This window comes from Gallinula chloropus (genome assembly GCF_964237585.1).
Source record: "Gallinula chloropus genome assembly, chromosome: 1".
Lineage (NCBI taxonomy): Eukaryota > Metazoa > Chordata > Aves > Gruiformes > Rallidae > Gallinula > Gallinula chloropus.
Window position 1 is genome coordinate 80,654,917 of NC_140085.1, and position 27,986 is coordinate 80,682,902.

At 40.8% G+C, this 27,986-nt stretch overlaps 1 protein-coding gene across 4 annotated transcripts in view; it reads left to right on the plus strand.

Annotated features, from left to right (window-relative positions):
- MICAL3 (microtubule associated monooxygenase, calponin and LIM domain containing 3) overlaps positions 1-27,986 on the plus strand; it is a gene marked incomplete at its 5' end in the record, with an annotated part of 103,921 nt that overhangs the window by 20,260 nt on the left and 55,675 nt on the right. For 3 of the 4 annotated variants that reach the window (XM_084267763.1, XM_084267764.1, XM_084267765.1), the window contains 8 exons: positions 4,349-4,444; positions 6,636-6,692; positions 8,578-8,682; positions 11,095-11,202; positions 13,890-13,997; positions 14,632-14,818; positions 17,798-17,886; positions 18,977-19,064. In XM_084267763.1, the coding sequence (XP_084123889.1) occupies positions 4,349-4,444; positions 6,636-6,692; positions 8,578-8,682; positions 11,095-11,202; positions 13,890-13,997; positions 14,632-14,818; positions 17,798-17,886; positions 18,977-19,064 (838 nt within the window). The remainder of the gene's footprint in view (positions 1-4,348; positions 4,445-6,635; positions 6,693-8,577; positions 8,683-11,094; positions 11,203-13,889; positions 13,998-14,631; positions 14,819-17,797; positions 17,887-18,976; positions 19,065-27,986) is intronic. The other variant, XM_084267766.1, reaches the window with a different exon arrangement.

Genomic DNA, 27,986 nt, shown 5'->3' on the forward strand with positions numbered 1-27,986 from the left:
CCCCTGTTGCCTGGTGCAAATGACCTCATCAAGTTTCTGAGAATGTCGAGATACATTTTTCTGGCAGTCATAGTTTGGAGAAACATCTGCTGCTTTCTGGTTGCAGCATAATCAGTGCATACTTTGGAGTCAAGATGAAGACACTAGTCTGGAAATTCACCATTGTGCGTGTTTATGGATTGATGATGGAAGTCAAGGCATTCAGCACAGTGAGTGCTGCATGTCATGACCAGTGCCACGATCTAGAAGATTTCTCTCCAAGAAAGATGACCTAAACCCAGGGAAATTGTTGCCAGTAGAACTGTCAAGAGAGTCTTAAAAATATATCAACGTTATTTTTAGATTCTGTGTTTTTTCTTCTACATTGTCTCATCCAAGCAAATTTGCCAGGTAAAGGGGGAGAACCCAAAGAACTGATGCATCATATGACTGTACAGTATTAAGTCAGTCGATGAGCACTACTTGTGTTAACCCACAAAAAAGAAAGGAAGACAACAATGCAATCCAGTTTATCTCCGTTCAGAAGGATGAAGATTGGTGTGTTAGCACTTGGAGAAGATCACGTGCCTTGAGATTTGTATTGAAACCTACTATTATTTCCGGTTTGTGAAGGCTTTATAATTAAGCCTTTACAGTAAACACAAGAGTTCTTATTGTCACCCTTTTGTAATTGATCAAAAAATGACAAAAAAATTGTTTCCTGTTCTTATGATGAGGCATTGCTCCTCATTAGGAAGCAGGCTGTTGTTGTTCTTGTTTTCACTTGCACTACTTGATTGAATAAAAAGGAAGTGAGCGGGGAAGGAAAAAAATATCTTCCTGTCCCCCTCTATATAGGCAGTAATGTAGGGCAGGTCTTTGAAATATCTTTCTGTAACAGTTGTACTTCCAGGGGACCTACGTTATTTTATTCAACACTGACATCGATTGCCTTGGGGATGGTTTCACCCTCAGGATTACAGCTGTGCATGATCTTTCCTTGATAGACTTCACTGCATCAACAGAAGATGTTTGGTTCTTGGGTCCAGGTTTCATGCTGGATTTTTCAGTACTTTTTGTCTGACAGTTGAACTGGAGAAGAAGAAAACTGGGTCTCAAGGATGAACGGTCTGCAGGATTCTGTAAGATCGTGGTCCCTATTCCAAAGGTTTCTTATTACTTGCTTGGGGAGATAAAGAGGTTCAGTTGCCTTTATTCAAAAGCTATGGTGGTATATAAAATAATTTATTCCCAACTGATCAGAGAGCAGATGAGGCAGGAAGTCATCTGTTGAGCCAAGCAGCCAGCTTTAGCAAGTTAGGACTGAAATCCAGCCCACAGGAAGTTGTTGCTGAGGCAGTGCTTCAGCTGGCTGCTGGGGTTCCCAATTTGTTTGCTCGGGCAGAATCTGATAGCGGCGCGACTGTGTCCTACTGTGGTACTGAAACAGCTTTCTACTGTCACACTGGGCCCTCCAGCTGCAAAGCTGTTTTCTGGGCCATGATTACCAACAGTGGAGTTGATGCAGGGTACCAGTATGTGTTACTGGAGATACCGTGAAGGATTAATATTGCTCCTGATGAGCAGTTTAGAGAGGATGTATGTTTGCTGTAAAGAGCTCTACATGAAGAAATGGTAGTCTTGTTTGGCTCAAGTGTCAAGAGTTTGAGAGCAGAAACTTCTGTGAGTGGCTGCATATAAGATAAATCACACAGCAAATAATGTCTACTGAAGAGTCCTGTGAAGAGGAGCAGCTCCTGAGGGGACAAAGTGATGATGTGGTTTCCCTGAACATTCTTCACAATAGGCAGAATGAAGATGAGGTCCTTGGCGGTCTTTGGGAGAAAAAGTTTTATGTCTTGTGTTTGATTGGTTTGGTCCTGTGTCTTGAAAACTGCAAAAGCATAAGAGGAATTGCAGGAGATAAACTCTGTGGTTGCCAAGAATGTTGTCTGGGTTGGACCCCCAGTTTTGATGGAAAACTTACATCTGCCTTGGGCTATTGCTTGTCAGTGTCTGTCATGTGGACTTCTTTCAATGTACATGCTTATCAGTTTTAAGTCAGGAATCTTGCTTTGCCCTGGAGTTAGAGTTACAAGGCCAGCAGTTTTGATGAGTTTTTAAGGCAGACAGTCTGTTGTACAGGTGGGGTAGGGTAACTTGCTAAGACAGAGTTCCTAGAAAGAGTGAGATCTGGCAGAATCTGTTCGGAAGCAGTGTTTACTTTCAGCACAAGACTTTTAATGGCATCTCTCCTGGAAGGGAAAAACCTTCAAAAAATGAAGCAGGTTAAAAAGCTTATTAATCTGCTGCTCACAGTGTTCTGCGTGGCCTGCATTTTCTTGGTGAATTGGATCATAACGTTTACTTTGTTGAGCTACATTTTCACAATGTCTGATCTGTGTTGTCAAAATTGGGTTTGTGCTTTTATGAACACCTCAGCAGCAGCTAGTAATGCATGAAGATACTGTTAAGTGTATGCACACAGTGGAAATACACGTAAATTTTTTTATGTGATGGTACTGTCTTCTAGAAAATGGATTGTGTTTCATGGTATGCTGGTTAATCTCCTCCAAGGAATGCCTACTTGCATAGAAATGTCTTCTGTAGTGTGTTCTGTTGTTTTCCAAGACATTTTAGCTGCTTTTGGGAAAAAGCATCTCATCAGGGATCATGAAACCATTGAAAAGCCATGTGGTCTGTCTGAAGAGGATCTGATTCATTGGGTATAGTATGAGAGATGAGCCTTGTAAACTGCATTTTGTCCTAGCTTTCTAGACTCTTGGCTTACAGCCTTCATCAGTTTTCTGCTATAGCTTCACAGCTCTCCTACAATCTACAAGGGATGTGTGTAATACGTAAGCTTAAATCACTGATGTGTGCAAAGAAGCTTGTAAGATGGAGATCACATGCCCTTCGGTGAAAGTCTTTTCTGCCTCTGGAGGTCTGATGCGTGTTCTTTTGAGTCGGTCCCCTGAAGTGTGATAAAAATGCAGCAATATAAACTCTTACCAGTAATGATGTTGGTTTCTGAAGATATACAATGACTGAGGTGACTGCAGTCAGCAGGAACTGAAAACAGAAGAGAGCTTACACCACCAATGATTTCTGCAGATAGTGTTTTTCCTCCTTAATTTCTTAGTGGAACCAGTTGATACCTTTCCTCTTTTCTATAGCCGTCTCTGTCTTTGCATGCTCAGAGGTGCATCCTACTGGAGGACAGAACGTGTACTTCATACCTGTGCAGTGTTGTATTCTGAGATGTGCCATGGAAAAATACACCCTTGTGAAAAAGTTGAAATTTGAAATCGGCCTTCATCCAGGAACAGCCGCAGTGGTTGAAAATGGTATCACCCTTTCAGCTAGAAATTAGTGACTTCATACTGAGCCTTCTGAAATAACATGTACATGTTCATCATCCACTTCAGTCCGAAGTCATGTGCTTTAGTTTCAGCTGCTTGTAGCATCTGCTTGAATTAGGAGAGTTGATACTTTTTTTTCTTGAAAGGGAGGAGAACACACAAACAGATATTACCATCAGCTCAGTTGTAAGAGCAGTAAGGAACACCTGTAATATCTTTACCATACTGTTTCTTTGGAGGCTATCTAACAGTGCCTTTGAATACACAAATTGTTTTTTTTCTCAGTGCAACAATTTCCAGATATGCTCTGGTGAGAACTCAAAAGAAAAAAGTCAGGCAGAAGATACACTAATAAAAGTGTTGGAGAAAAGACAGTACCAAGTCAGGAAGTACAGAACTAGAAAGGCATGTTTTCTGGCACACTAAAATGAGAACGTGTATGTGCATTGTGTATTATTCAAACTATTAGATATGGCTACATTTTAGCTATAAAACACTTATGTTTCTGTTCTACCAGAGTGGCCCAGTTCAGTTTAACTTGCCTGAGATGGTTTAATATCTTAGAGGAGGAGGGATCTGAAGCTGAGAACAGACTACTGTGAGTTCAGTCCTGAAAGCAAGAGTGATGAGGCCAACAGGATGGATATCTTTAAGCATTACAAGTCACAGCAATAAGTAATTTTTTGTGAGGCAAAGAGAGTTCAGAGTTGTACCTTTTCACTGATTGTAAGACCTTGAATCAGAAACTCAACTGATGATTGATAGAAGTACCTGCTGTCCCTAGAAGAATCTCTCAGATGGACGTGTGATTGTTTGGCCATGGGTGAAAAACTGGTCTTTCAGCTGCAGACAGATTGTGGCTTTAGGTCATTTGTGAGAACTGTGAGAGGATCGTGGTCTCTCGGTCCGTGTGTTCTGGCCTGTCTCACCAAAGCCAGTGGTAATGTTACTTCTTTTCTACCATTACTATGATTTTTTTTTCTTTTTTTGTTTTAAAAAAAAAAAAGCTGAGGAATAAAGAACGTTGTCGGACCTGCCCCAAAAAAGTGATCATGCTCTCTTCTTCCACTCCACCTTCCTCTCCACCGTATCCCAGGCTGCAGGTGATTCCCTCTGCATGCTCTGTCATTCTCTCTTCATTACTACTTGTACAAGTGACTAGATCAGTTACCAGGTATCCCATTTAAAAATGCATTTCCAGTTTCCTTTTTACGGATGGTGATAGGATTTCTTCAACATCTTAGATTAGAAACACAGGTTGGCATTAGCTCACTGTAAGTATGGTTGTAATGATTATGTGATGCACTGGATATCCTGAGATTTTACTGTAGGCTAATTTGTAATTACAGTAGCATTTTCTAGTTTTGAGTTGCAGCAAAATAGAAATTAAATGCTTGGAGTAGTGCAGGGAAATAGAATAGAACTTCTCTCCATCTCTGCTCTTCATTTTAACAAATGTGAATTAAAATTTGCCCATGTATTTGTGAAGCTCTTTCAGGATCACTTGTATGAAGTGCCTTTTTAGAGCGGTGCAGTAGCCAGCACATGTCCTATGTGTTATCTTGGTTTTCCCCACACCCAAGCCTTTGTCTCACCAGAGTTTGTGTTTGTTCTGTCTGAGTTTGAATTTGGAGCAGAGGCTGTTCTGGACAGAGTGTATAAGTGTGCATACAGGTGTTGTGCATGTGTTTGTTGTCCTTCTAGTTAAATATTACCTGAAATCCTTTAATATTTGTGTTTTGTTGTACATGGTCATCGTGCTGCTTTAGTTGTGTGTGGGGGTTTTTTTTAAATTTTGTTATGTTTTCCTACTGCAATAATAAATTCGACTCCTCCCTGATCAATCCTGAACTAACCTTTAAGTGATAAAAGGCAGCATAGACTTCCTGTAACTTTAAATGGGAGTTGTACAAATAAATTTCCCTGTAGGTGGAAAAGTGTTTCTCTGCTGAATACTTCATGCCTATAAACTCTGTAAAAGCACTTTACCTTCTAGCAGAGCAGCCAAAACTTACTTTTGGGCATAAAGTTTGATTAGCCTTATTGCTGTCATTTCTCAGGATGTTGTTACATGGTACATTTAATCCAGTCTGATTATTGTCAGCCTCTGGAGCACACATTCCCTGCTGTCTCTCTGGTGTCTGCATCAGCAAGATAGGTCAGGGCTGCTTGATAATCTAATTTACAACTGGCCTAACAAAAACCTGGTGAGTTTTCTGGCACACTGTGGACAGCATGGTGCAAGCAAGGATACAGGAATGGAAGTGTAGGTAGAATGGGTGGGCAAAGCTCTCTTAATTAGCAAAGGCCTTTTCATTAGCAAAACCTGCATTTAAAGTGCATTGAGTGTAAGGTTACTACACGATGTGATAGCTGGCTGCCTTCCTCTTGTCAGCATCCTTTGAAAATGTCGACATCCATTTTATGAGAGAAGAAAGGTTTTCCCAAAGCTTGCAGATAGAGAAACTAAAGCAGTTAAATGCTGAGTTTTGCTTTTATACTCTGTGGCATGGGATTCATTTTCCAGGAAAAGCAATTGGCTTTCAGCTACTAAGGATCCCTTAGCTGTGTATTTTCCCTCCCTAGTTTCCCCAGGTGTGTGTTTGTCCTGTGTCCTCTTGTCTAGTTCAGCTGTAAGCGCCAACTGCTGCTGTGTCCAAGTGTACTTTGACCATTTTCTGTGTTGTGTCCTGTAGAAAACTTCTTGCTCAGACAAAGAATAGTAAAAAAATTTGGCTTCCCCCTTTTAACTCTTGGGAATTTTTACCTTCTGCACTACAGCACTGATCTGTTAGACTGTTTGAGAGGTGTCTGCTTTTGGAGATACTCCTTAGGACTGATTTATTTTCCTGAATAAATCTTGTCCCAGGCCTCAGCAAGACAGATGGATCTATGTCCTTGTTACTCTGATGCCTTTTAAAACTTGTATCTCTGCACTTCTAATGCATTCATTTTGCCACGTCTTTTAAACTTTCCATTTCCTTCCTTTGATCTAACATCACACTATGATTTATCCTGAGTGTCTTATCATCTTTGTTGTACTAATTTCATTACACTGGGGTGCTTTATTGTGGTTTACTGACCTAATATGGATGTATACAGACTGTGTTTCTGAAGTTTTCTCTAGAGCATCCAAGTTGTTATTGTCAGTTTTAGAATATTCTTCTTAAAAAAACGGTTCTGCTATGGTTATGGCCTCTTTTCTGCCTGCATCCTAAGTAAAACTAGCTGAAGTGTGTTTTGTCTAGGAAGTTGGTCTGTGTTTGTTGTTAAGCTCATAATTTTTGCCTGCAGAGAAACAGGGAACCTGGTGCCGACTATCCTGGGGAGCAGAGTCCCAGACAGGAAAGGGTAAAGAGCATGAACACATGGCATGGATGCTGATGACACAAGGCTGTGGTGGATGTGTGCAATATGGAGAGCAAATATACTGGGTAGTGAAACACACTTATCCTAATGCTGCTGTTAACACGCTGGAACTGCTGAGAGCCAGTTAGGAGTGATTATTTCTGTGTGATACCCACATAAATGCGTAACAAGCCTTCATCAACAGTTTGCTATATGCTTTTATTTTGCCTTAAATCTAGCACCTAAGCTCTTCCTGGTTTTCTTTTTCTCTTCCACGTCTTTATTGAGTGTGCTGTGCCTGTAGCAGAACAAGAAGAGTGATGTTTTGTGCTAATTCATGCAGACATGGGTGCATTGTTTCCACTGCTTGCTTTCTGGATGGTTAAACAACTGGCATTCCATCCTGCCTCCTACAGGCCAAAGTAAAAGGAAAAACGATGAGGCATTATTTATAGCATAGAGACTTTGAAGCCCTTCTTAACAATGAAATATTCAGCGGTCTGTCTGAATGGGTCAGTATTACACGGGAGCATGGGAAAAGATAGACAGAAGAATTGGTTGATTTGAATTCATATTGACAAATTAATTGACATTCCTGTAAAGGCTTTGAATGAATTAAGTCATAAGTGGTAGCCAGCTATAAAACTGTTGCAACTTTGAGAATGTGCTCTAACAGAAGCCTCTTGCGAGCCAAATGTTTTCTGACAGGCAGTAGAAAATGAATAGGCATGTGTCTGCAGTGGCACAGGAACCCACTGCTTTATAATAGGCCCCAGTTTTATTGAAAATGATCTAATAGGAAGGAGTAGGTGGAACTGAAAGCAGCTGAAAGTGTGGGGAGTATTATTAATGTATCTGAATGGGATAAATGTTTCTCGTAAATTGGGTGTGAACCCACTTTTCTGTTCTGCTTTGGAGGACAATTAGCAATATGTAGCAGCACCCTGGCTTTCTCAACAGATCAAACCTGTGGTTCATCACGCACACGTTTGTAGTTCCTGGCCTGTTTACTTTTGAACTCAACACACAAATTAGCTGAAGGCTGGGTGATACTACGTGATAGTCTTGTCTTGTACCCCAGGGCACAGGCCAGGTCTCTTTTTCCACGTCGCTAAATACACCACACAACAGCCTAAGGAGATTGATACGAAAGACCAGAATAGCAGAGGTGTCAGATATTGCGCCTGGGATGCGTTGATAGGACAGTGCAGGAAGAACAAGTAGGGCAGTGAAGCTGCAGAAATAAAGCCAGCAACTTCTGTGATAGCTTTATTTTGCTGTGCTTTGTTTCAGCGAGCCAATCTCATTAAATATCCTCCATCTGGTAAGTACAGCATTCACGTTCCATGTGCCAGTGGCCATGAGCTAACTCTTTGAAAACTGCATTACCCTAAAAAAAAAGGTGTTTCTGTGCACAAGGTTTGAGAAACACAAGTATGTGCAGGTTTAGATATGTAAAGGAAATTGTAGAGAATCGAGGACTGTGGTGGAGTAAGTTGGCACATAAGCTCCTTTCTGCATGATAATGCCACTTTTCTCTTTTTTGGGTTAGGTTTGTTTTTTTTTTTTTGATGGTAATGCCAGAGAAGCCACACGCTTGTTTGGTTTTGGCTGCAGCAGTCCTAGGTAGGAGAGTTGTGAATAACAGCTAATTCAACTTTTTTTTTTTCTTGGCCTTGAGGGTCAAAATTTGGCCCATTATTCGAACAGTAGACACTGGAAATAAGTAATTTCCATTTATTGGAGATAAAACCAGTTTTTACCTGGGAGCTTCCCTTACTGTTCTGCATGTGAATTTCATACCGTTTGTCTAGCAGTTCGGGTGTCTATTCCTTCAGGGGCTTTTTTGATGGTTTGTTTGCTTCCTCCCTCCTTCCTCACCTCACAGAGATCTCCTCGTTTATTTTCTGATGACCAAGTGCCTGAGAATGTTGAGCAAAGGGCATGTCAGCTTGCTGCCCTCCTGGAGTCCAGACCTGCCATGAGGCATCAGGTGACTACAGCCTTGCCTATCTGGTGTCCTGTATCAGTGTGGGATTCTGGGTACCAGTGATGTCTAAGGTCAGAGGGGTGGAAAAATTCACCAAAATACAATGACCATTGCTGTGCAGTCATGAGGTTAAGAAAACACAGCCTAGACTATTTTGTGTAGTGTCTTTCTCCTACTTGCCCATTCTTAACTGTCGTCTTGTTTAATGGGTGGCATTTCTTGTTTCTCATAACACAATACAAGGTAAGAAACAGCCTCCAAGCTTCAGAAAATACATGCTGAAAGCCAGCTGCTCTCCTGATCAAATCATGTCACAGTGGTCATTTACCAGTGAGTTGCTCACAGTTTTTACTTGCTTCTGGAAGCAAGAACATCCAACATTTTTTCAAGTGTAATTCCTGGCTGTGAAGTACTACATCTGTGTCCTTGTTTCCTGTACACCTACTTCCAACAGTAGAGTTGGCCACTTGTGCAGATGTACTTTGGTTCCAGTGTACACTTTTGGCTTAGTTTTCTTTTGTGTTTAATTTTCTCTCCAGTGTGTTGCCTCTGGCACACAGGGTCATGCCAACCTCAGCAGTCATTTCTTTGGTTTCTTGTTGCTTGGCCCAATCTCTGTTTCAGATATCTTCAGCAGCATTGGGCAAACTGGAGAGTGCTTTTGGAAAACACTATCTCCATAAGTGAATTTTTTCATAACACTGTTTTGAGTTAACCATCCAAAATAACTCTCTTCCTGGGATGGAGTATAAATAGTCCCAGTACTTCTGATGGGTATAGCTCTTCCAAGCCATGTCTAAAGGAAATTTATAACATTTAGGTCACTTTCCATTGCTGTTCTTTTGGGAATGCTGTCTTTGCTGATCATTAAAGTCAGTGAAGCTGTTCTCAAGGAAGGAAGACCCAGACTTTGACTGGATTTGAGATAGAATTTGAGGGTATATAAGAAACCATAAAATCCTGTGTAAGGAGTCAGATTTAAACATCTGTTAATGGGTGACACAACTGACGATCTTGAGCATGATCCAAGGGCAGCAATGCTCATATGCATTTCCTTACTCAGTTGCAATGATAATACATCTAGACCAAAATATCTTGCTTCTACCTTTTGTGGTGGTCTCTACCACTTCTAAGCTCCTGGAAAAGATTAACAGCATTACAGTGCAGATAGAAATGATTTTTGAACCTATCTAGTTTCTGTATAGTGCAGAATTAAGGAGAAAATATGGGAGGAACAGAGAAAACAGTGTAGAGGGAAGGATAAAATAGGTAGGGCAGGGAGGAAAAAGAGGAAACAGATGTTGGAACACTGCAGGCAATGATAGGTTATGGTGTGGGATTTAAGGGAAGGAAACAAGAAAAAAAGAGTAGTAAGAGAATGAAAGACAGCAGAAAAATATTTTGATGAAATTATGATCTTAAGTACAGAAAATCTGTATATAAACAGTAATTTCTTTAATTTGGGGAAATTGCGAAAACCATTTTGTGTTTTGTCTAGCAATATTACTCTTGAGGCTAGGCAATTCTCAGTAGCTGTTTTCATGGGTCATGCACCTACATGACATCTATTTTCACCTTTGACGATGGAAAACCTTTTAAGAGGGACAAACATTTTGTATTTGCATAGTTTTTCTTTCTGGCTTATACTTTCTAGGAATGCTTTCTACAAGCACTATTTCTCTGATACTTCCAGGTCTTGAGGCTTTTCCCTATTTATGTGGAGTATTTCTTGGGAGATGACCTGTAGAGATAATGAAATGAGTATGCTGGAAAACCAAATTTTGGGTCTTCCTGTGAGGAATCAACTTCAGAAGGATACAGATTCTTGGTTTGGGTTTTGGGCAGGTTTTTTGCCCTTTGATAAGCAAGAACAGTGGATTGCTTTATATTGTTTAACTCTCTTTAGTGTGGAAACAGTTTGCAGTAAATGTTAGCTGATTACTGGCGATATATACAAGTTAAAATTTTGCCTCTTCCATCCCCAAGGAGAATAGGCTTTTGGTTCATATAGTTAAAATATAGAAGAGGTCTCACATGACCTGAAATACAATCTTAGTGCCTTGGGCCAGTAATGCAGAACAATGAGAGATACAGGAGGAGCAGAGGAAATTGTTTTGGGATCTTTGCCAGTGGCTCTCTGTTGGTTGGGTTACAGGAGGTTGGACATCTGTGGAAGTAGGTAAGAGCTTCCAAATGGTCCTCAATAACTTAAAACCTAATAAAGAGCAAATTAAGAATAACTTAATCTATCTCAGTAGGGAGAAAGGAAAGACAGACTGGACATTCTTCTCCAAGTTTTCCTACAAGTGTATTTAAGAAAACGTTTTCGATGGTGGGGAGAAGGGCCTAAGTGTTCTGTTCTCTCCTCTCTTCTCTCTGTAGCACTGTATGATTATTTTGACTTTTATTTTTTAGCCTGAGACTGAACCGTCTCGCCGATTCTTTGTTGACCAGTGGGAGCTCTCCCTTAGCCTCCGCTCTTCTAATCGCCCTTCCTCACCTTCATCCGACTCCCTTCGACAGGTAGCGTTAGCCTGAGCCTTGCGAGGTGCACTCCGCTGCCTTGGCTTGCTTCACCCCAGTCCCACCAGCCAGGGACACCCCGCAGGAGGTGGCTGGGCTTGCAATGCTTCACCTGCAGACCACAACCTCTCTGCAGACTCACGCACAAGGGAGAGGCCAGAGGCAGCCTGCAGCATAGCTTGGTTATTGTCAGCCGTAAAGCAGCTTGAAACTAAATATATTTAACACTTGGTGTAAATGAAAAGCTTGTGGTACATCTCACTCTTGAATCAGTCTTTTTTTGAGCACTGATAGCCCTTCTGGCTTTGCAGGAAAGCTTTCTTGTTTTGCTTGCTGCTTTTGTTGGGATCTTGAGCCAAACTACAGAATGTGTTTATGCATAAATGCTTAATGGATTGTGTGAAATAAAAGATACTTTGGCTTTCTGAAAAATCACTGAGAACTTGAACTAGTTGCAGCTGTCATACATAAACACCAGGAACTTGAGTTGACCTAAGCTGGAGTGGGTTCTTTGCTCTTGAAAATGTTGCAGAACATTGTGTATCTTGAAGGCTTTTGCCCATGGGAGGAAAGATAAAATGCTTCATTTAAGGTCCACTATTAGTCCAGATGTGTGATATACAGGGAAAACAGCAAACCAAACAAGAAATACAGAATCTCAAATTAAAAAAATGAGCAACTAAATTTCCCGCACCAAATAGTTCAAGGTATTGCGAGTTAAGATTGGCATAATCGCTTTTAAGCATGGAGCTTCATATATGCTTGTAGAAATTTAAAGATCCTGAAGCATCTGCAGTTAAGGTTGGATGAAGGTTTCAAATCAAAACTTGTTCAGAGGAAATCTGATTCAACTGAAAGAAAATGTTTCTCAGAGAAAAGCTTGAGCTATGTTTTAAGAAAACTTAAAAAGCCGCAGAGGTTTCTGGTCTTTTAGAGGAATGTGGAAAACTCCTGGCCGGATGATTATGCTTGGTGGTTAAGAATTGATGTTGAATAAGAAGAAACTTCTTCCAGTGGGGACCATGTAAACTGTAATTTTTGACAAGACACGGTGCATGACATTGAAAGGCAACTCTGTACATATATGTGTGCACATGCTGGCTGAGGAAGAATATGGAATCTGAAAGACAAATCATGTGTTATTTCTTGCATATATAAGTAGTCTGATATGTATTTTGGGGTGGAATCAGCAGAGGCAAGTTTTTTGTGGGGGGGAACTAAACCCTCATTACTGCAGTGGCACATAGCTTAGGGAATTAGGACTTTAGAGATAGCAGTGGTCATCTCTGATGGCTGAACACTCCCTTTCCAAAATACTTTTCTCCACAGTGCTACCCATTCTGTGGTGAATTTCATTTTTTGTGATGCTTCCTGCTGTTCTCATGTCTGAACATGTGAAGGTCTTAAACATTCCTGAAAGGCTAAAAATCACACATACAAAATTTATGTTGGTTTATTAGTTGTGGGAAATAGTGTGCTTCAGACAAGTTCTGTTGTGTGAGTAAAGTAGGTTATGAGATAGTATTCTGAAGGGAAGGACTTAAGTTCTATTAGCCTTGGTATTTTACACCTGCCAGAAGCTGGAGTGTGTTGCTGATGATCCTTTGTTTGCTGAGGAGACTCCAGCTAGAAACATTCATAATGCTTCTTAGTCTGGAAAAGGGAAATTGCTTGGTGTGCTCCTTGCTGCTCTGAGTGGAATACACGGTGTTTGCGGTGCGATTGCGCTAACAGGGATGTGATGGCGTAATGTTCTTCACCATGTAATTGTTGCCAACGGTTTGAAGTATTTCCTGTGAAAAACACTTCCCCTGCGTTCCTGCAGTGACTGAAGATGGCTTGCAAACACTTGTGTTGTAACATCTAAGGTAACCACCAACCTGCCTAGATTTCTTGGAATACTGGTGGGTTTTTAGATCTGCAGAGTCATGGAATTAGTCAATACCCATGGTAGAGAAAAGCCTAGTCAGAAAGCAGTGTTCACAGTTGAACAACTGTATGTTCCAGATGTATGCAGGCATGGCTTTAATGCTTTGGATTAGGCTCTTGCATCTTTCCTTATTTTTTTGTTCTTCTTTTCCTCCATGTAAACCTCTCTGTATTTTTAACATTGGAAGAATGCGTATTTTTGAATCACTACAAGTTCCTTAGTTAAGGATTTCATCCTGTTGTAGGAATGCTCTGTAAATTATTTCTTTCCAGTTGCTAAGCATATAAATATGCTGCTGTGATCAGCATGTTGCATTAGATGATGTAACGTGTCTTCTGAAAGGTCTTTTGTTTCTGATGCAAATTTTACCTGGAACCTAAAATCTTAACCTGTGTTTGGCCTTGTCTTTGAGAATTGTTTGTGCTCAGGTTTCCCAGTGCAAAACACCCCACAAATGAAAATGAGATCTGCTTTCTTCATCATTATAGTGTATCTAGATCATGTAGGGAATACAAAATGCAAGCCACCTTTTCCATTGTCACAGTTGATCCTGGACTGTGCTGGTAATTTCTGACGATGCTAGCTTTGCTTTTACTACTTGTCACTTCATATTGTCCACTGTCTTGGCATGATTTGACCTCTCTGCACCTTTTCACCACCTAACCTGTTATCATTTTAGTCATTTTTTTTTTTAATTTGATTTTTTTTCCCCTCCCTTTTCTCACTGCCCTATTGTTTTGTTCCCTTCATCTGGTAGAAGTATATAAAGATGTACACAGGCGGAGTGAGCTCATTGGCTGAGCAGATAGCCAATCAGCTTCAAAGGAAAGAACAACCCAAAACCCTTCTAGACAAGAAGGAACTGGTAAGACAATGTACAGAAGATGATGCGTGTTTGTGACTAGATGTGCCGTAGATCTGAAGTGTTGTGAGTGTCCAGTTGTTACTACCACTGATGGAACCTGTCCTAGCTTTGTGAAAGACTTAATTTCCCTTTCTCCATCTGCCCTCACTCTTCTCAATTTCCTTGCAAAATGTTTGAATCTAATCTCAGCATCTAAGAGTTGGCATAAACGTTAGAGAAACTGCTTGCCATAGTTTTGAAGGTGTGTGATCCATTGAGGCTGCTTCTGCATTATTGTTTTCTGGAGGAAATACCGATTTTGATACTGTAGGTCCAAGGATTGCTGTTTGAGGGGTTTTGACTTTCCATTAAATGTCTCCTTCAGTTGTTTATTTCAAAGCCATTATTAATGGTACTGGTGTCCACTTTTCCACCCAGAGTTTATTTACTCCTAACGTGTAGGCACGGCATCCTAGGACCTTCTTCCCTGGACAGTAAGGTTAGTTTTTGTTGTTCCTGGTTAAACCTGTGAATTATGTCCGAGAACTGCAGCATCCAGGTGCTCTTCTGTCTGCCTAAGTGGAGAGAAAATACAGCCGTGGAGTGTAGGTGAGCCCGGACACACGCTGATTGAGCCATGCCTGTTTCTGCCTAGGGCTCGCTCAAAAAGGAGTTCCCCCAGAACCTGGGCGGCAGTGACGTCTGCTACTTCTGCCGCAAGCGGGTCTATGTGATGGAACGGCTGAGCGCCGAAGGCAAGTTCTTCCACCGCAGCTGCTTCAAGTGCGAGTACTGCGCCACCACGCTGCGCCTGTCATCCTACGCCTATGATATTGAAGATGGTAAGAGAGCTGCCTGTCAGAATCCTCTTCGCTGTCCTTGAAGGCTGCCTAGTGCTTTCAGGTCTTTCTTTGTTTAAAAATTATTGGGTGAGCTAGTGAAGAGAGTAACTTCTGTTCCAAACCCACTGTATCTTAAATTGTTAAAACTATATGGATTTCCTGTGGCCAAGTCGTGCTGACAGCAGGATAACTGAGCTGTTAGGAATTAACATAGTAACAGCTGATGGAATGCTAAGGCACAAAGAGTTAAAGGGCTTGGAGGCTGGGTTTGAAGGCTAAATCCTTTATGTCTTATTTCAGTACTGGCAAATGAGGAAACTCCTTCGTGTTTAATACCACTTAAGAGAAAAATAACATGTTGGCGACAAATGCCGTTAGCTTTTTTCTTGAAGACCTCATAACTTCTGTATGTTTTACATATACTAAAATAGGAACTTTATAATTGAGGGCCATGATAATAGTTTGCTACAGATTTAAGTTCCAATTATATGCATAAAAATGGAGCATTGAAGTTGAATAAAGTTTGAGACAGCATTTTATCTATGTGTGTATATATATTATATATAATGTGTTGTTGCAGTAGTTACTAAAGATTCGGTAATGGCTCTTGTTTTCTGTGTCTGATAGACTGAGGAGGAAGGAATGTGATTAAAAAACTTGATGATCACTCAGTTAACGGAGCCTAACATGCTAAGAATTAAGGGAAGCCGCAGATATATGTATCAAATCTGAGATACTAGCCAATATGACAGCAGATGAAACTCAGTTTAGCAACAAAGTGTGTATATTGATTGTGATAATTTGAAACCACGCATCACTTGTGAAAAGCATCTCCTCCTGAGAGTAGTAATATGTTGCATTCCTTGCTTGAGCAGCAGTTGACAGAAATTTCACATTTTTTGAACTAAAAAACATGAGAAAGTATCTCAGATAAACCTTTATTTATGTCAGCAGGTATATTATATTTATGTCAGATGTTCCACATCTTCCATTTAACTTTAGTCCTATCTCAGGAGGAAAATATGTGCAAAATTATATAAAACTAGTGAGAGGTTTGGTGGAAAGGATTCTGCCGGAGGCTTCAAGGTGTAGGAAACAAAGCTACAGGAATAAAGTGGTAGGGTTGATAGTTTTCCCCATCTACTAAGGCAAAGATGAAGCAAGAATTATGAACTGATATGCCACAGGATGAAACTCTAGAATATTCTACTGCAGATTGAAGTAAAATCAATAGGTGTCTACTCTGTGTAGCCAGGAAGACTCTTTTTGTATATGCTGGGTAGAATATTGGCCACAGAAACACCATCTAGGATTAAGGGGCAAAAAGAACCAAAATTATGTATTGATGGTGCATTTTATATAATGACTTTAAGTAACAGACTTGCTTGGTCACAAATTGTTGAGGAAATAGGATCATCAAACCCATCTCCCCAAAAGGAATAGAAATTACTTGGGCGGAAGGTCAGCAGACTTGGCCTGTGACTTTAAAGGGGCCAGTGATAATTTTGAAATCAACATCTAAAAGTAAAAGCTTCATTAGTAATCAGAGTTGGGGAAAAAGCATTTTTTAAGTTCTGCTGTTATTTTGCACGTTCACAAGTCACAGAGTATCTGATTTTCTATCTGGTGATGATATCTCTATCTGGTGATAACAGACTGAGCTTCTCTCTCAGCTGTAAGGGCTGAACCAGTTTCTGCCCCCAGATTTAGTGATTCCTTCTGCCAGCAAGCTCGGGTGTGCTTTTCTGGCCAGAGTTTTCAGTGAGGCAGACACAAAGCTCAGATTTCCAGCACACTGATAAGCACTGATTCTGAAATGATTCTACATGGCTAACAGTTGTGTGTGTATATCAAGTAGATATGGCCAAGCAGAAATGTGGTATCCCATCTAATGTATTAATTGTGAAACTTTAGCTTGTGTTTCATTCTGGGATCTCTTAGAGAGAAAACAGCAAAGCTTTGCACACTTTGTTGCTATTTGTCTAGCTGGTCAGATTGATGGACATTCTGCAGCATTCTGCAGTGTCTGTTTTTCAGCTTCAGAGTCTGACAATTTTTATCTAAGAGCTTTACTGGTGTTGCTCTCTTCAGAGAATTTGGAAGAGCAGCTTTTGGAAAGAGTAAATAGTAAGAAATGTTTGTTGAAGCAGAGACTTCTTGAAAAATAGGTTTTTGTCACTTTTCTATCGTAAAACATGCATTGTGCAAATACCAGCCCAGAGGAACCAGAGAAGGGGGCAAACGTGATAATATGGATTTGAAATGCATTAGCAAAGTTTAGGAATAGGACAGTAGCAGGGGATGATAGGGGTGCATGTAGGAGGCAGGGTGCACTGACAACCCCACACTGGAAGATAATTATGTGCCATCCATTTGCTGATAGTAGTATTTGTATTACAGCTAGAGCTGTGTTGGCATCCTGTCAGTGTTTCAGATACCAGTGGAAATCCACTGAGGCTTCTGGGGTGTTGTAAACCAGTAGCATCACAGAAGGTCTTAATTGTGAAAAAGAACCATTGGTTGATTGTCCTTTCCACAAGTACCCACTGTGCCTTTTTAGAGATATGGCTCTTTGGGAGTTAACGCTGTGTTCTCCCACTTTCCTCTGCTGGTTGTATTCATTCTTGCCTTTTCCAAAAGTGCTTCTGCCAGCTTTTCATGTGATGATTTCTTTGTTCCTCACACACTGCCGCATTGTTAGCATGTGATGCCACACAAGCCTCACAGCTTTGCTTTGGGTTTGATAGGATTTTAAGCTAAATGATTGTCAGGCACCCAATGGGAAGCAGGCTAGCTAGAAGGGGGAGAGAGGAGGGCTGGAGTTAAAACTTCAGATAGCGTTTGCCTCCATGTATAGCGAATAAAATAGATGGAGCAATGGGAGTGGCAGTGGGAAATAAGTTGCAGTGAGATGGACTTTTTTATTATGCTAAACTGCTGTGTTTTCATTGCTGACCTTCCTTCGGGTTTTATCTGCAGGTAAATTCTACTGCAAGCCTCACTACTGTTACCGACTCTCTGGTTATGCTCAAAGGAAGAGGCCAGCTGTGGGTCCTCTGTCAGGAAAGGTAATTCATTATTTTCATCTAATGTGTCATGTTAATAGGTTTCATCAGAAAGTAGAAAGATTCAGAGTGCATCAAGTTGCTTTTTTTTTATGTCATGACATCTTGCAGTTCTATACATTTTACTTAAGAGCAGTTCCTTTAATTACCACTTCTCTTTTCACAGTTCTTATAAAGTTTTGTACTGTCCCATTCAGATGAGGATTTCGATTTATTTTCTTGTCATATGAAATACTCAGTCAATGCAGAGACTAAATGAATGATAATACCAGTTTTGGTTTTGCTTGGTTTCTCTGTGGTTTTTCTTAAGATAAAAGAAATTACTTGTGTTTCCTTTGAAACATGAAGTTCTGCCCCACTTTCTGAAGGTTTTCTGCATGTTAATGGGAACCTGTGTGGAAAGCAAGAGTATCCCTTTTTCCATGCTGTTGTAACGGAACCATTTGTGCTTTAAATACAGGATCAAACCCCACTGTGTAACGCAGAAAAGTCTCCCAGCTTTTGTCACCTCAGTGCCAGGCACTTAATTGGTCTCCTCATCCCTCTCTTTAGTGTTTTTTGCATACACTGTCTGAGCAAACTATATGGTAATCTCTTAACATGCAAGCTTAACAGAATTTGTTACAAACTGTGGTGTTCCTCCTTAAATTGTGTTTTTCTTTGTGGTAATTGTGGTGCTTGTCTTTTGCCTGTTTCACAGGTTTTATTAGCACAAGCTGAAGCTGTACTCCTTCTTTTTAAAAGGATTAGGGATCCATCTCAATACTTGTGCCATACTTCCTGCCAAAAATAAAGGCTGAAAATGGTATTTGTTTTATTTCCCAGATGAGTGGACTTCAAGGATCTTAATTCTGTTACTTTCTTGGATATCCAGATTGTTTTTTCAGAGCTTTAATAAAGCCATAAATTGAGAAGGAACATACTTAATTCAGACCTTGCCTTATGCTGTGATTAAAGGGTATCTTAGTTGCAAGAGGAAACTTTTCCTATTTCAACATGCTCAGTACAGATAGACTCACATTAAAAAAAAAAAAAAAGAAAAAATATTCTTTTCAATTTTAATATGAATTTAATTTCACCTACACTCTTACAGGACACCAAAGGACCTCTGCAGGACGCCATGGCAAGCGATGGAAATGGCCGGGCAAATGCCATCTCCGCCTCAGCAGAGAGGGCCCCAGGTAGCTCCGCTTCCTTCTTTAGCAGGGTGGTGCAGTACTCGCTCGGCCTCTTTGACAGAGTTAGGCTGGCAAGCCAGCGCCTGCAAAGCACAGTCTCCTCGATTGGGCACCACGTAGCCCAGAACCCTTTGGACTCCTTTTTCATGTGTCAGCTGATCGCTTTTGGGGTTCCCTTTCTCTATGTCCAGTCAGAAGTTCTTGTGCAGATCCTAGGGGAGTTCTGTGCGCAGCCTGCTGACCAGTCAGGATTCATGTGACCCAACTTTGAGCTGTGTAATTGCCTGTGATTTTCGGGGTACCGTGTGAATTTGTGTGTTACGTGAAAGTCTCAGTATGCTATTTTTGCACTTTGGCTTTGTGGCCTAGATGTTCTCGGTCCTTTCTAGGACATTATCTGAAAGAATTTCAGGAAAACACAGATGCTCAGTTGAGGGTTTCCCCTGAGTGGGCCCAGATAAAGAGCCCTGGGTCTAATGTGTGCGCTGCAGTTTCAGTGAGGCTAAAAGTTCTCCTGATGCACGGGATAACTCTCAAACTGGATGTCTGTGTTTATCTGAATTCTGGGTGTGGTTTCTCATTCTCCCAAGCTTCTCTTCATTAATCTGGTACTTGAATGGGAAAGATCCCATTATGTCTGGATTGTGTCTCCTTTGGAATTCCGGGTGTCTCTGACAGCTAATGGGTTGGGATTTCTTAAACCCCTTGAATTTCGTGGTGCTGGCAGGTCACGGTGCTCTTCCCTCACTGCCAGAATCTGTGCTGCTCCTGGCCATGGCTTTGGGAACGGGGTGGTGAATGTGTGTGTCTTACTGTGAAGTAGTTTTGCCTTTTAACTTGAAATTCTAATTCCTTCTAACATGAGAGAGAAGTGTCTGTGCTACAAATGCTCGTTTGCCCAACCCCTAAGTGCTCATTTAGTGATGTCAGAAAAAGGGATTTGATTTCTAGTGTTTGTTCCAGAACACTCTGGACAAATCAGCTGCTTTCAGAGAGAGAATGTACTTACAGCAACACTTTGAGAAAAGAATGTTTTCAGAGTGCTAGTCAAGAAAAGACCTGAACGATGTGCAGGCAGATAAAACTCATACTTTTGTTTGACTTTGTGTGATTCTTACAAGCATTTCTAAGATTGTAATTGAATGCAGTCCAACATAAATTTATTCTTAGTGTGTGCAGTTGATTCTTGAAGCGTAGTTACTTCTTCGATTTCCACTTTTGTTTGTGCAGCATTTCCATGTGGTAAAATAGAGGAAAGGGAAAAGGTATGGAAGAATGATAGTTGCAAAATGCTGTGGACAGCTGGGATAGCTACAGCATTTTTTGTGCAATTGGATAGACTTAAAATGGCTTTCTCTAAAAGTGAAGATCTGGGGTTTGTTGATTTTTTTGTTGTTGTCGTTGTTTGGTTTGGTTTGGGGTTTTTTTCTTTTTAGCTGGAGCATATTCCTTAAGATAAATGAAAAAGCATAGGGCATCTGAGAATAAGGTGATTTATGGAGTGAAGCTATTGGTGATGAGAAGTATGAGAAAGAGAGTTTAGCTATATGTATCAATTAGTCCATAAAAGTAATTACTGGCAGAAATTCTCCTGCCTCCAATTTAGTCCTTCCAAATGATTAAATTTAATTACTTTTATAAATGAGCATTTAGTAAATAGCATGTAAGTGATCAGTAAGTAGAGCAAACAGTAGACCTTGGTTTGCTGTAAACTTGTATAAATCACATGTAAATCAGCTATAAATGCACTGCTTCCATCTCCCCTTATGTAGTGGGGGCACAGTCCTGTTGCAGAACTGTAGTATTTCCACAGGAGTAAAACAGAACAGACACCATTTTATCAAAGGACAGAACTTGAAATCTAGGGCTCCTTCTGTTTGCTGTCTGCTTTTCTGAAGCAGTGTATAACTGTAGCATCATTTTTAAACCTTCTGGACATTTTTTTAAGCTTTGCCTCTTGCAGTGCCCAAAGGACATCAGAATGTACTCAGCTCAGCTGGGTCAAGCTGGGTCATCTTTAAGGCAGCGCATTGTGGTGCGTTCTCTGTGTGCATGACAGAACAAGTACAGTTGATGGCAGAAGAGCGATTCTCCCCATTTCTGTTAGAAAAATGCCATTAGTGGCTGAGATCTCGTTTTCTTTGTGAAGTAGGTTCTAAGTATATCTTAAAAAATACTGGTTTAACAATGGTTAAGAAGCGGGAGGAGGCTAAAAGCTGTGTGCCTTAAAAGCAAGCCATAGCGTCATTAAAGGCAGGTCAGTTCTCTCTTAGTGTAACAGTCATGTGCCTACCTTTAGCTCCTGTTGTTGCTGGGTAGGTAGGTTAGGAAACCTGTGGTATGTCATAGGTGGTTTGAAGAAACAAATTAAATCCTTTTGAATTACCAAGCTTGCTTATACAGTGGAAGAGTAGGATATTCTTCCTGAATAATGAAAAGGAGTCCATAAAATTACAACTGAGTATAAGTCCTGAACTATTTGTGTATATGCTTTCTTGCAATTTATTGAATTGTCTGTTTAAGAGACTGTAGACATTCTGCTTTCTCTGTAGAACAGACAAATACCTGTGTGAAATGGAGATAGAGGCAGAGCTCAGTTGCCAAAACTCCACTTCACCCACCTGATAGACTCATCTCATACAGGTCATACATTTGAAAATGTTCGACCTCCCTTAAGGCAAGTGCCACCAAATTAAATTTGGCAACAACAGTTTGAGACCTTGAGGCCTGAGCCAATCCTCAGTTGTGAAGTAGGAGTGTAAGTTGCCTCTGAAATGATTAAGTTAAAAAAAAAAAAAGTGTAAAACATACCCATTTGGTATTTGATGGCAATGTAAAGATAGGTTAGAAGGCAACAGGAAGGTGTACAGCAGAAATAGCTATTAAAAAAATACACAAGACAAAGAAACCACTGGTTTTAAATTTTATACCTCTGAGTGAAATGCCTCGAGTTACAAAAGTGCTTGTTCAGTGAGCTTTAGGGTCACCTGCAGGAGCTGCTTTTTAGTTGTCCTGGAATCCCAAATGGCCGTAAAATCATATGGGTTCTCCCCTTACACTCACTGCCTCTGTTGCTGGGCCACAAGGTCCGGCCTCTTCTTTTTTAGCCAGCTTAATGCGTAAAATATATTCAACCACCAAATAAGGCTCAGTGGGTTTGGTCAGCTGAGGTCAGACTGGTCACAAGCAGCACTTTCTTGTGATGTGTAACTAACCTGATTGGCACGTATTAACTTTGCTAAAGATATCAGTCCCTCATTGGGTGGCCACAGCCTTAGCTGGCATTTAATGTGTTTTGCCTGCCCCTTGTAACACCAATAGTCTCAGAGTGCAGCTGGTGATAAGCAAGTTTGAGGGGGTTGTAGCAGTTGGCAAAAATCACCCTTCTTGCAAAGTTTTGCCTGGTTTTCCAGAGCACCTGTGTGGCATCTTAGTGGTGGTTACAAGGGATGCTCCCAGGGAGGTTATGGTCAGACTGTCTCTTGCGATATAGATCAGCCCTTCAGTCTGGGAAGTGGCAACAAGCTTTTGAGTGATGGATGCCATTCTCTCTGGGGAAGTTGGGGAAAGCTGTTACTGTGCTTTTGGTCCTGGTGAACTGTGGCATGCTTGTTGTAGATTCTGTAACCTTTCTCTGTACCCCGTCTGCCTGTTTCTCTCTATCTTCTGCATTTGCCTTTGTGCCAAAATTGCTGCTATTGCTAAGAGAAAAAAAGAAATACTTCGCTTTTCAACTGTCTCTCTTTGATAATCTGTGACTGCTGTGTCTTGGATTTTTTTGAATATTATTTACGGTACTTTATATGGTTTTAATGTGCTTTTGATGCAAATGCTGTTTTTCTGTTTGTTCTAAAGGTCTGTAAGAACATATTTCTGAACTTTCAGCTCTTTCTTGACAGATGGACTTGGAACAGTCTGTACCACTATCAGCTTTATGATAGTGCTCCTTGAGGTGACTTTAGCTACTGATGTTTTGTTGTAAGGTGCTTCCCATTTCAGGCTTGCGTTCTCACAGCAATACATATCTGACCCTATCAGCCATAAGGAGTTCATAAAGAAAAGACCTGCTAGGGGAACTCATACTTGAAAATACACAGTAATAAAAGGCAAATCATAAGATCTTGGCAATAGTTACTTGACCTGTAAAAGATTCAAGAAGCCAAATATAAGCCATAGTATGCAAAACTAAAAAATGCAATAAAGGGGGCGGCACTATGTCTCCTGCTTCAAAAATGACAAAAATACGTAGTGTGTATGATACAGGTGTGCAATATGAAAAGTTAAAAAGCCTCTGATGGATGTGCCTTAAGTGTTTTCAGGGAGCAATGTTCTGAGCAAAGCCCTTCCCAGTAGATTTTTGAACAAGCAATCGGTTGTATGCAGCAAGCACAGCTGGACTTTACGTGAGGAAGCTCTTTTGCTGACTTGGAGAGCTAGAGAAGGCTGGTTGCTGTCTCTAAATGGCATGCCCTGTAAAGTAAATTATCTGAGCCACCTTTTCAAAAGATTTTTAAATGTCTTTACAATTTCAAGGCATCTTTATGAATGTACTCAATATTATTTGCACACAATTCTACTTTTGTGTCTAAGGAAGTACAAATACATTTTATATATATTTCTATATAGAAATAAGCTGCTTGTTCAAAACCATTGTCTCTTTATGAATCTGCATACATTGAACATGCCTTACTTGTAAAAATGATTCAGCTCAAAGCAATACTGTTTGCTTGTGCAGGCAAACATCTTTGTGAAATCTCCACTTGGACACTTATTTTCATTATTACTCATATTTGGGTTTTGTTCTTGTTTTAATTTGGTCTGTTTTACACATCACATTACAAAAGGTAGCAGGAAACTAACTGTTTTGTTTGTGATGCCTTCATTGTAACCACCATTTACAAATGCACCCATACCCCCTCCAACCCCCCAAAATAAACAAAAAAAAAAAGTACATCAATATTTCAGGATGCACCACCAAGGAGGAAAGAGAATTCCTCTACTCCTGTGCCTTGACTGTTGTCTGTCCTCTTTGGAGGAGCTGTGGTGGTGTGTTTTGCAGGACATGGCACATGATACTGAACCCTTTTATGGAGTTTCATATAACTCCAAAGAGATGTGATGCAAGATTTATTTCTCTCTGCTGGAACATTTAAAATACAAACTTAAGAACCAGACCCTGTATTTTTGGAAGCTGAGGGGAGCATGTGAGTTGCCCAGTTAGGACCAAGGTTCGGTGCCCAGTGAATCATCGCTTAATAGCAAGCCAGGAATCTGTTAGGAATAGTGCTTGACTGTTCCCAGTCCATCATGTTCCTTGTCAGTGTTCTTATCAGGATTTGGGTGGCTTTGGTGTAAAGGAAAAAGGAGAATGCTAAAGGACCAGCAATTTGAAGCCCAGAAAATCTGGAAAGGCAAAGGCACAATGGAAAGGTTATTTGTTCTGAAGAGTGGGGGTGCAGCTGACCTGATAGTTTCACTGAAAATTCCTGAAAAATGATTTGGGAACTGAGGAAGGATATACAAAACAGTGATTTGCTGAGTTTGTGCTTGTAGCTGGATCCTGCTAAGAACACTTTTTCTGGGGAGTAACTGGGCTCCCAATTCCACCTTTCTCTCTAGCTTTCAGACCTGTAGACTTGTGCCACTGGAATATTTGTTTATTGTTTGTATGTGTATATTCTGAAGGGTGATATGAATTTTTCTGGGCACTTGAAGAGCTTCATTGAATGTTTTTTGTGTCTTAGAAAAATAGTATCAAGTTTGTGTGAAGGAGTTGGATTTTTTTGTTTGTTTTTGATTGCTGAATTAAAATGTCTGGAGTTTTTGAAAAGTGGAATCTGAGAAATTATCATTTTGAGATTGCTTCCCTCAGAGAAAAGAAGGGAGTGTACGTAAAATGAGCTTCGTGACAGCTCATGTTCAAGTGAGACAATTAGTGCTCAGAAAGGCTTCATGTCTCCATTGTATAGCCTCTTTGAAGTTTTTGATTTATGCAGTTGTTTTTAACTTGTTTTTGTTTCGGGTGCGTGTGTCTCTGAATTATGTAACACGTGGTTTTCCTGTTGCTGTGAAATCAAGACATTATTTGTTCAACTGTGTGAAACGTTCAAGGGAATAAATTCCAAACAAACTTCGGGTTTCTGAGTTTTTCTTTGTCACCCCCTTTCTCCCTCTGCTGGTTCCAGGTGAGGGATGCTGTGGTGGGGGATGCAGAGTTGGAGAAGAGTGAATAGATCTGGCAAGGTTAAATGCAAAAGACATTTTGGGGGAGCTCCGTGGCGTGTGCCATCAGTGACTGCAAAGTGGTGCTACTTCCCAGGCTGCTTCTCTGTTGGGCCTTTGACATCTTGGCTGTTGCGTTGTGGTTGGCTCGGAGTGCGGGGCATACGCTGCCTGCGCAGCGCGGTGTATTGCCACGGAAAACCTGTTCAGGGCCCCTGGACTAAATACTCTCCTGCTCTGGCAAAGGTGGCTTTGGATAGAAGTGTTGTGGCTTCACTGATCCCCCAGGCGATTTTGGAGGTGGTTTTGCGTGCCTTGCTGCAGGTCAGAGGTCTGGGTCTCGCTCTGTAAGCAAGGCAGTGTGACACACGCACGTGTGAGGGGAGAGGAGGAGTGTGGGCAAGTGCAAGTCAGCGCTTAGGAACAGGGAGGCATAGTCCTTGCCCCTAATGTCACAGGTAAGGGTCTTGGCAGGATTCAGTGCCTCTTGTTGGTGTAGCAGGAGCTGAGGTGTCGGGATGTTTCAGTGCTATGGAAAGGCAGAAACAGGGAGTAAATACAGAACCTTGTAGCCAAATCCTGTATCTTATGTTCTAGCTGGACTGCTGTCTTCTCTCAGGAGAATGGCATGTGAGATGACCTCCCTCCCGCAAAATTGTTAAGAGGCTATTCTGTAATGTTCTCGCTGTGACACAGATGGAGCCTGACCATAGTTCTGAGCTGAATTTTCCTGTTCTCAAAGATGCATTGGATTAGTCTACATCAGGGACTCATTCTGTGTCTTTTCTCTTGTGCTTCTCATGCTTCCTGATGCATCATTGGCAACTAAAAGCTTGTAATAGCAGATGACTTTTGAGAGTCTTAATTGTGAGCAGCATCTCTTCTCTTTTGGGTTTATCTGGCCAGAACATTTATGTTTTAAATGGTAGCTCACAGAACTGCAGCTGAAAACCAGTTATGGTTTTACCTGTTACGTGTAAGAGTTCCGCCTTTGGAGGAAAGCAACCACTTAATGTCTTTAAAATGGCGTTTTATTTTTCTTTACTGTGATCAGTAGTCCAGACAGCCCATTTTAGCCTAAAAATCAGTTCTGAGAAGGTCCCATCAACATTCAGTGTAAAAACTACATGTGCTGGTGCATGAACTAGAAATGTCATTTGAATGCACCGTTAGAACAGCCTCCACTGTACTGCATCAGGAGAGCTGCTAGCTTCGCAGATGCATTTGTGCACTTCAGAAATCAAATATTTGCTTTAAGAATTAAAACAAAGAAGAAAGGGAAAAAAGGAAGGGGGGTGTGGGGTGTGTTTCCTGAGCTCATTCTCATCAGAGGTGAAATCTGACTTCCTTGCTGTACCAGCATAGGAGACGTTATTTTCAGCTATTTGTGTGATGAGAGAGTGCCCAGGTGTTCTCACCTCTTTCTCTTTGAAGGCTACACAGATGCCTCACACTTTCTGTTTCCCTGCCTGTGGTGCTTCTGTTGCTCTCTTACTAATGCCCAGAGGAAGAGTTGAGGTCTGTATCCTGCCCCACGGGATGGGAGAGGGGTGCTGCCAGGGAACTCCCACCATGGCCCTGAGACTCAAAAGTCACTTCTTGTTAAAGGCATTCTAGTTTTGTTTGTGAGACAAAACTGAATGTCTTTCCCTTCACTGCCACCCTTCCTCCTGCCTCCCATTCCAACCTGAGCTACTTTCTTAGCGTGGTGTACTCTAGAGGAAATCAGTTCTGTAAGTAAAGGCCCACATTACATGCTGTGTCAGATACTGTTCTTTTTAACTTTTGCTGTGCAAATAAAATGACCTGAAAATGCGGAAGAGAAGTAGATGATTGGGCCAGGCCATGTTCTTGCCAACTACATGTGCTTCTTTAGCCCTAGCTCTATAAAGAGAGCACAGGAATTTTTTCTGAATATGTTATCCCAGGATCTTAAGTTCCACAGATTTGTCTTTCTGTTGCATTTGTCACTTCTGAGGATCTCTGACATTATTTAGGACTTGCAGAACTTGGTAAATAAATAATTGTCTTTGTCTTACAGGAAATAGGTATAGATAACCTGCTGTGTATGAGTTGTTTTACAACTTCAGACACATTGCACTTCATCTGGTACGGTAGAAATCAAAGTAATGGTTTCATAAAGATCTTTTCCTCTAATGTACTGTAACAGTGATGGAAAGGTGTAAGGTACTTCTAAAATAACAAAATTAATGAAAAAATGTCTGTTCACCTCTACATAAATTTAAACAAGTCAGTGATAGTTTTACTACCTGCTTGTGATCAGCAGCGTAATATATTAAGGCATGTAGTTGATAAGGTATTTTAAAATACAATCCGAAACCACATTTTAAAAAACCAAAACAAACCCCACATGTTTTGAATCTATTCTTCTGTTTCTATGAAGCCTGTTTATGGAGGAAGGTGGAGCAGTGGTTGCTGAGCTGATCCTGGTGATACAGAGTTTAGCTTAGGCTTTCCAAACAAAACTGGGCAGATGCTCTTTAAGGATGAGATGGCACTTCTATGCTCTGTTTAGTTGCTTACATCTCCTCTCAAAAATGTATGTTTAGTCTGACATTTCTCATGTTTGCTGTCATCCCAGAAGGCTGTGTTTTCTTTTTAAGGAAAATTTCATAACTGTCCTTTCTGCTGTTATAGAAGTTTATCTGATGGCTTGAGGGTAGAAGTGTTTAAAAATAGGAC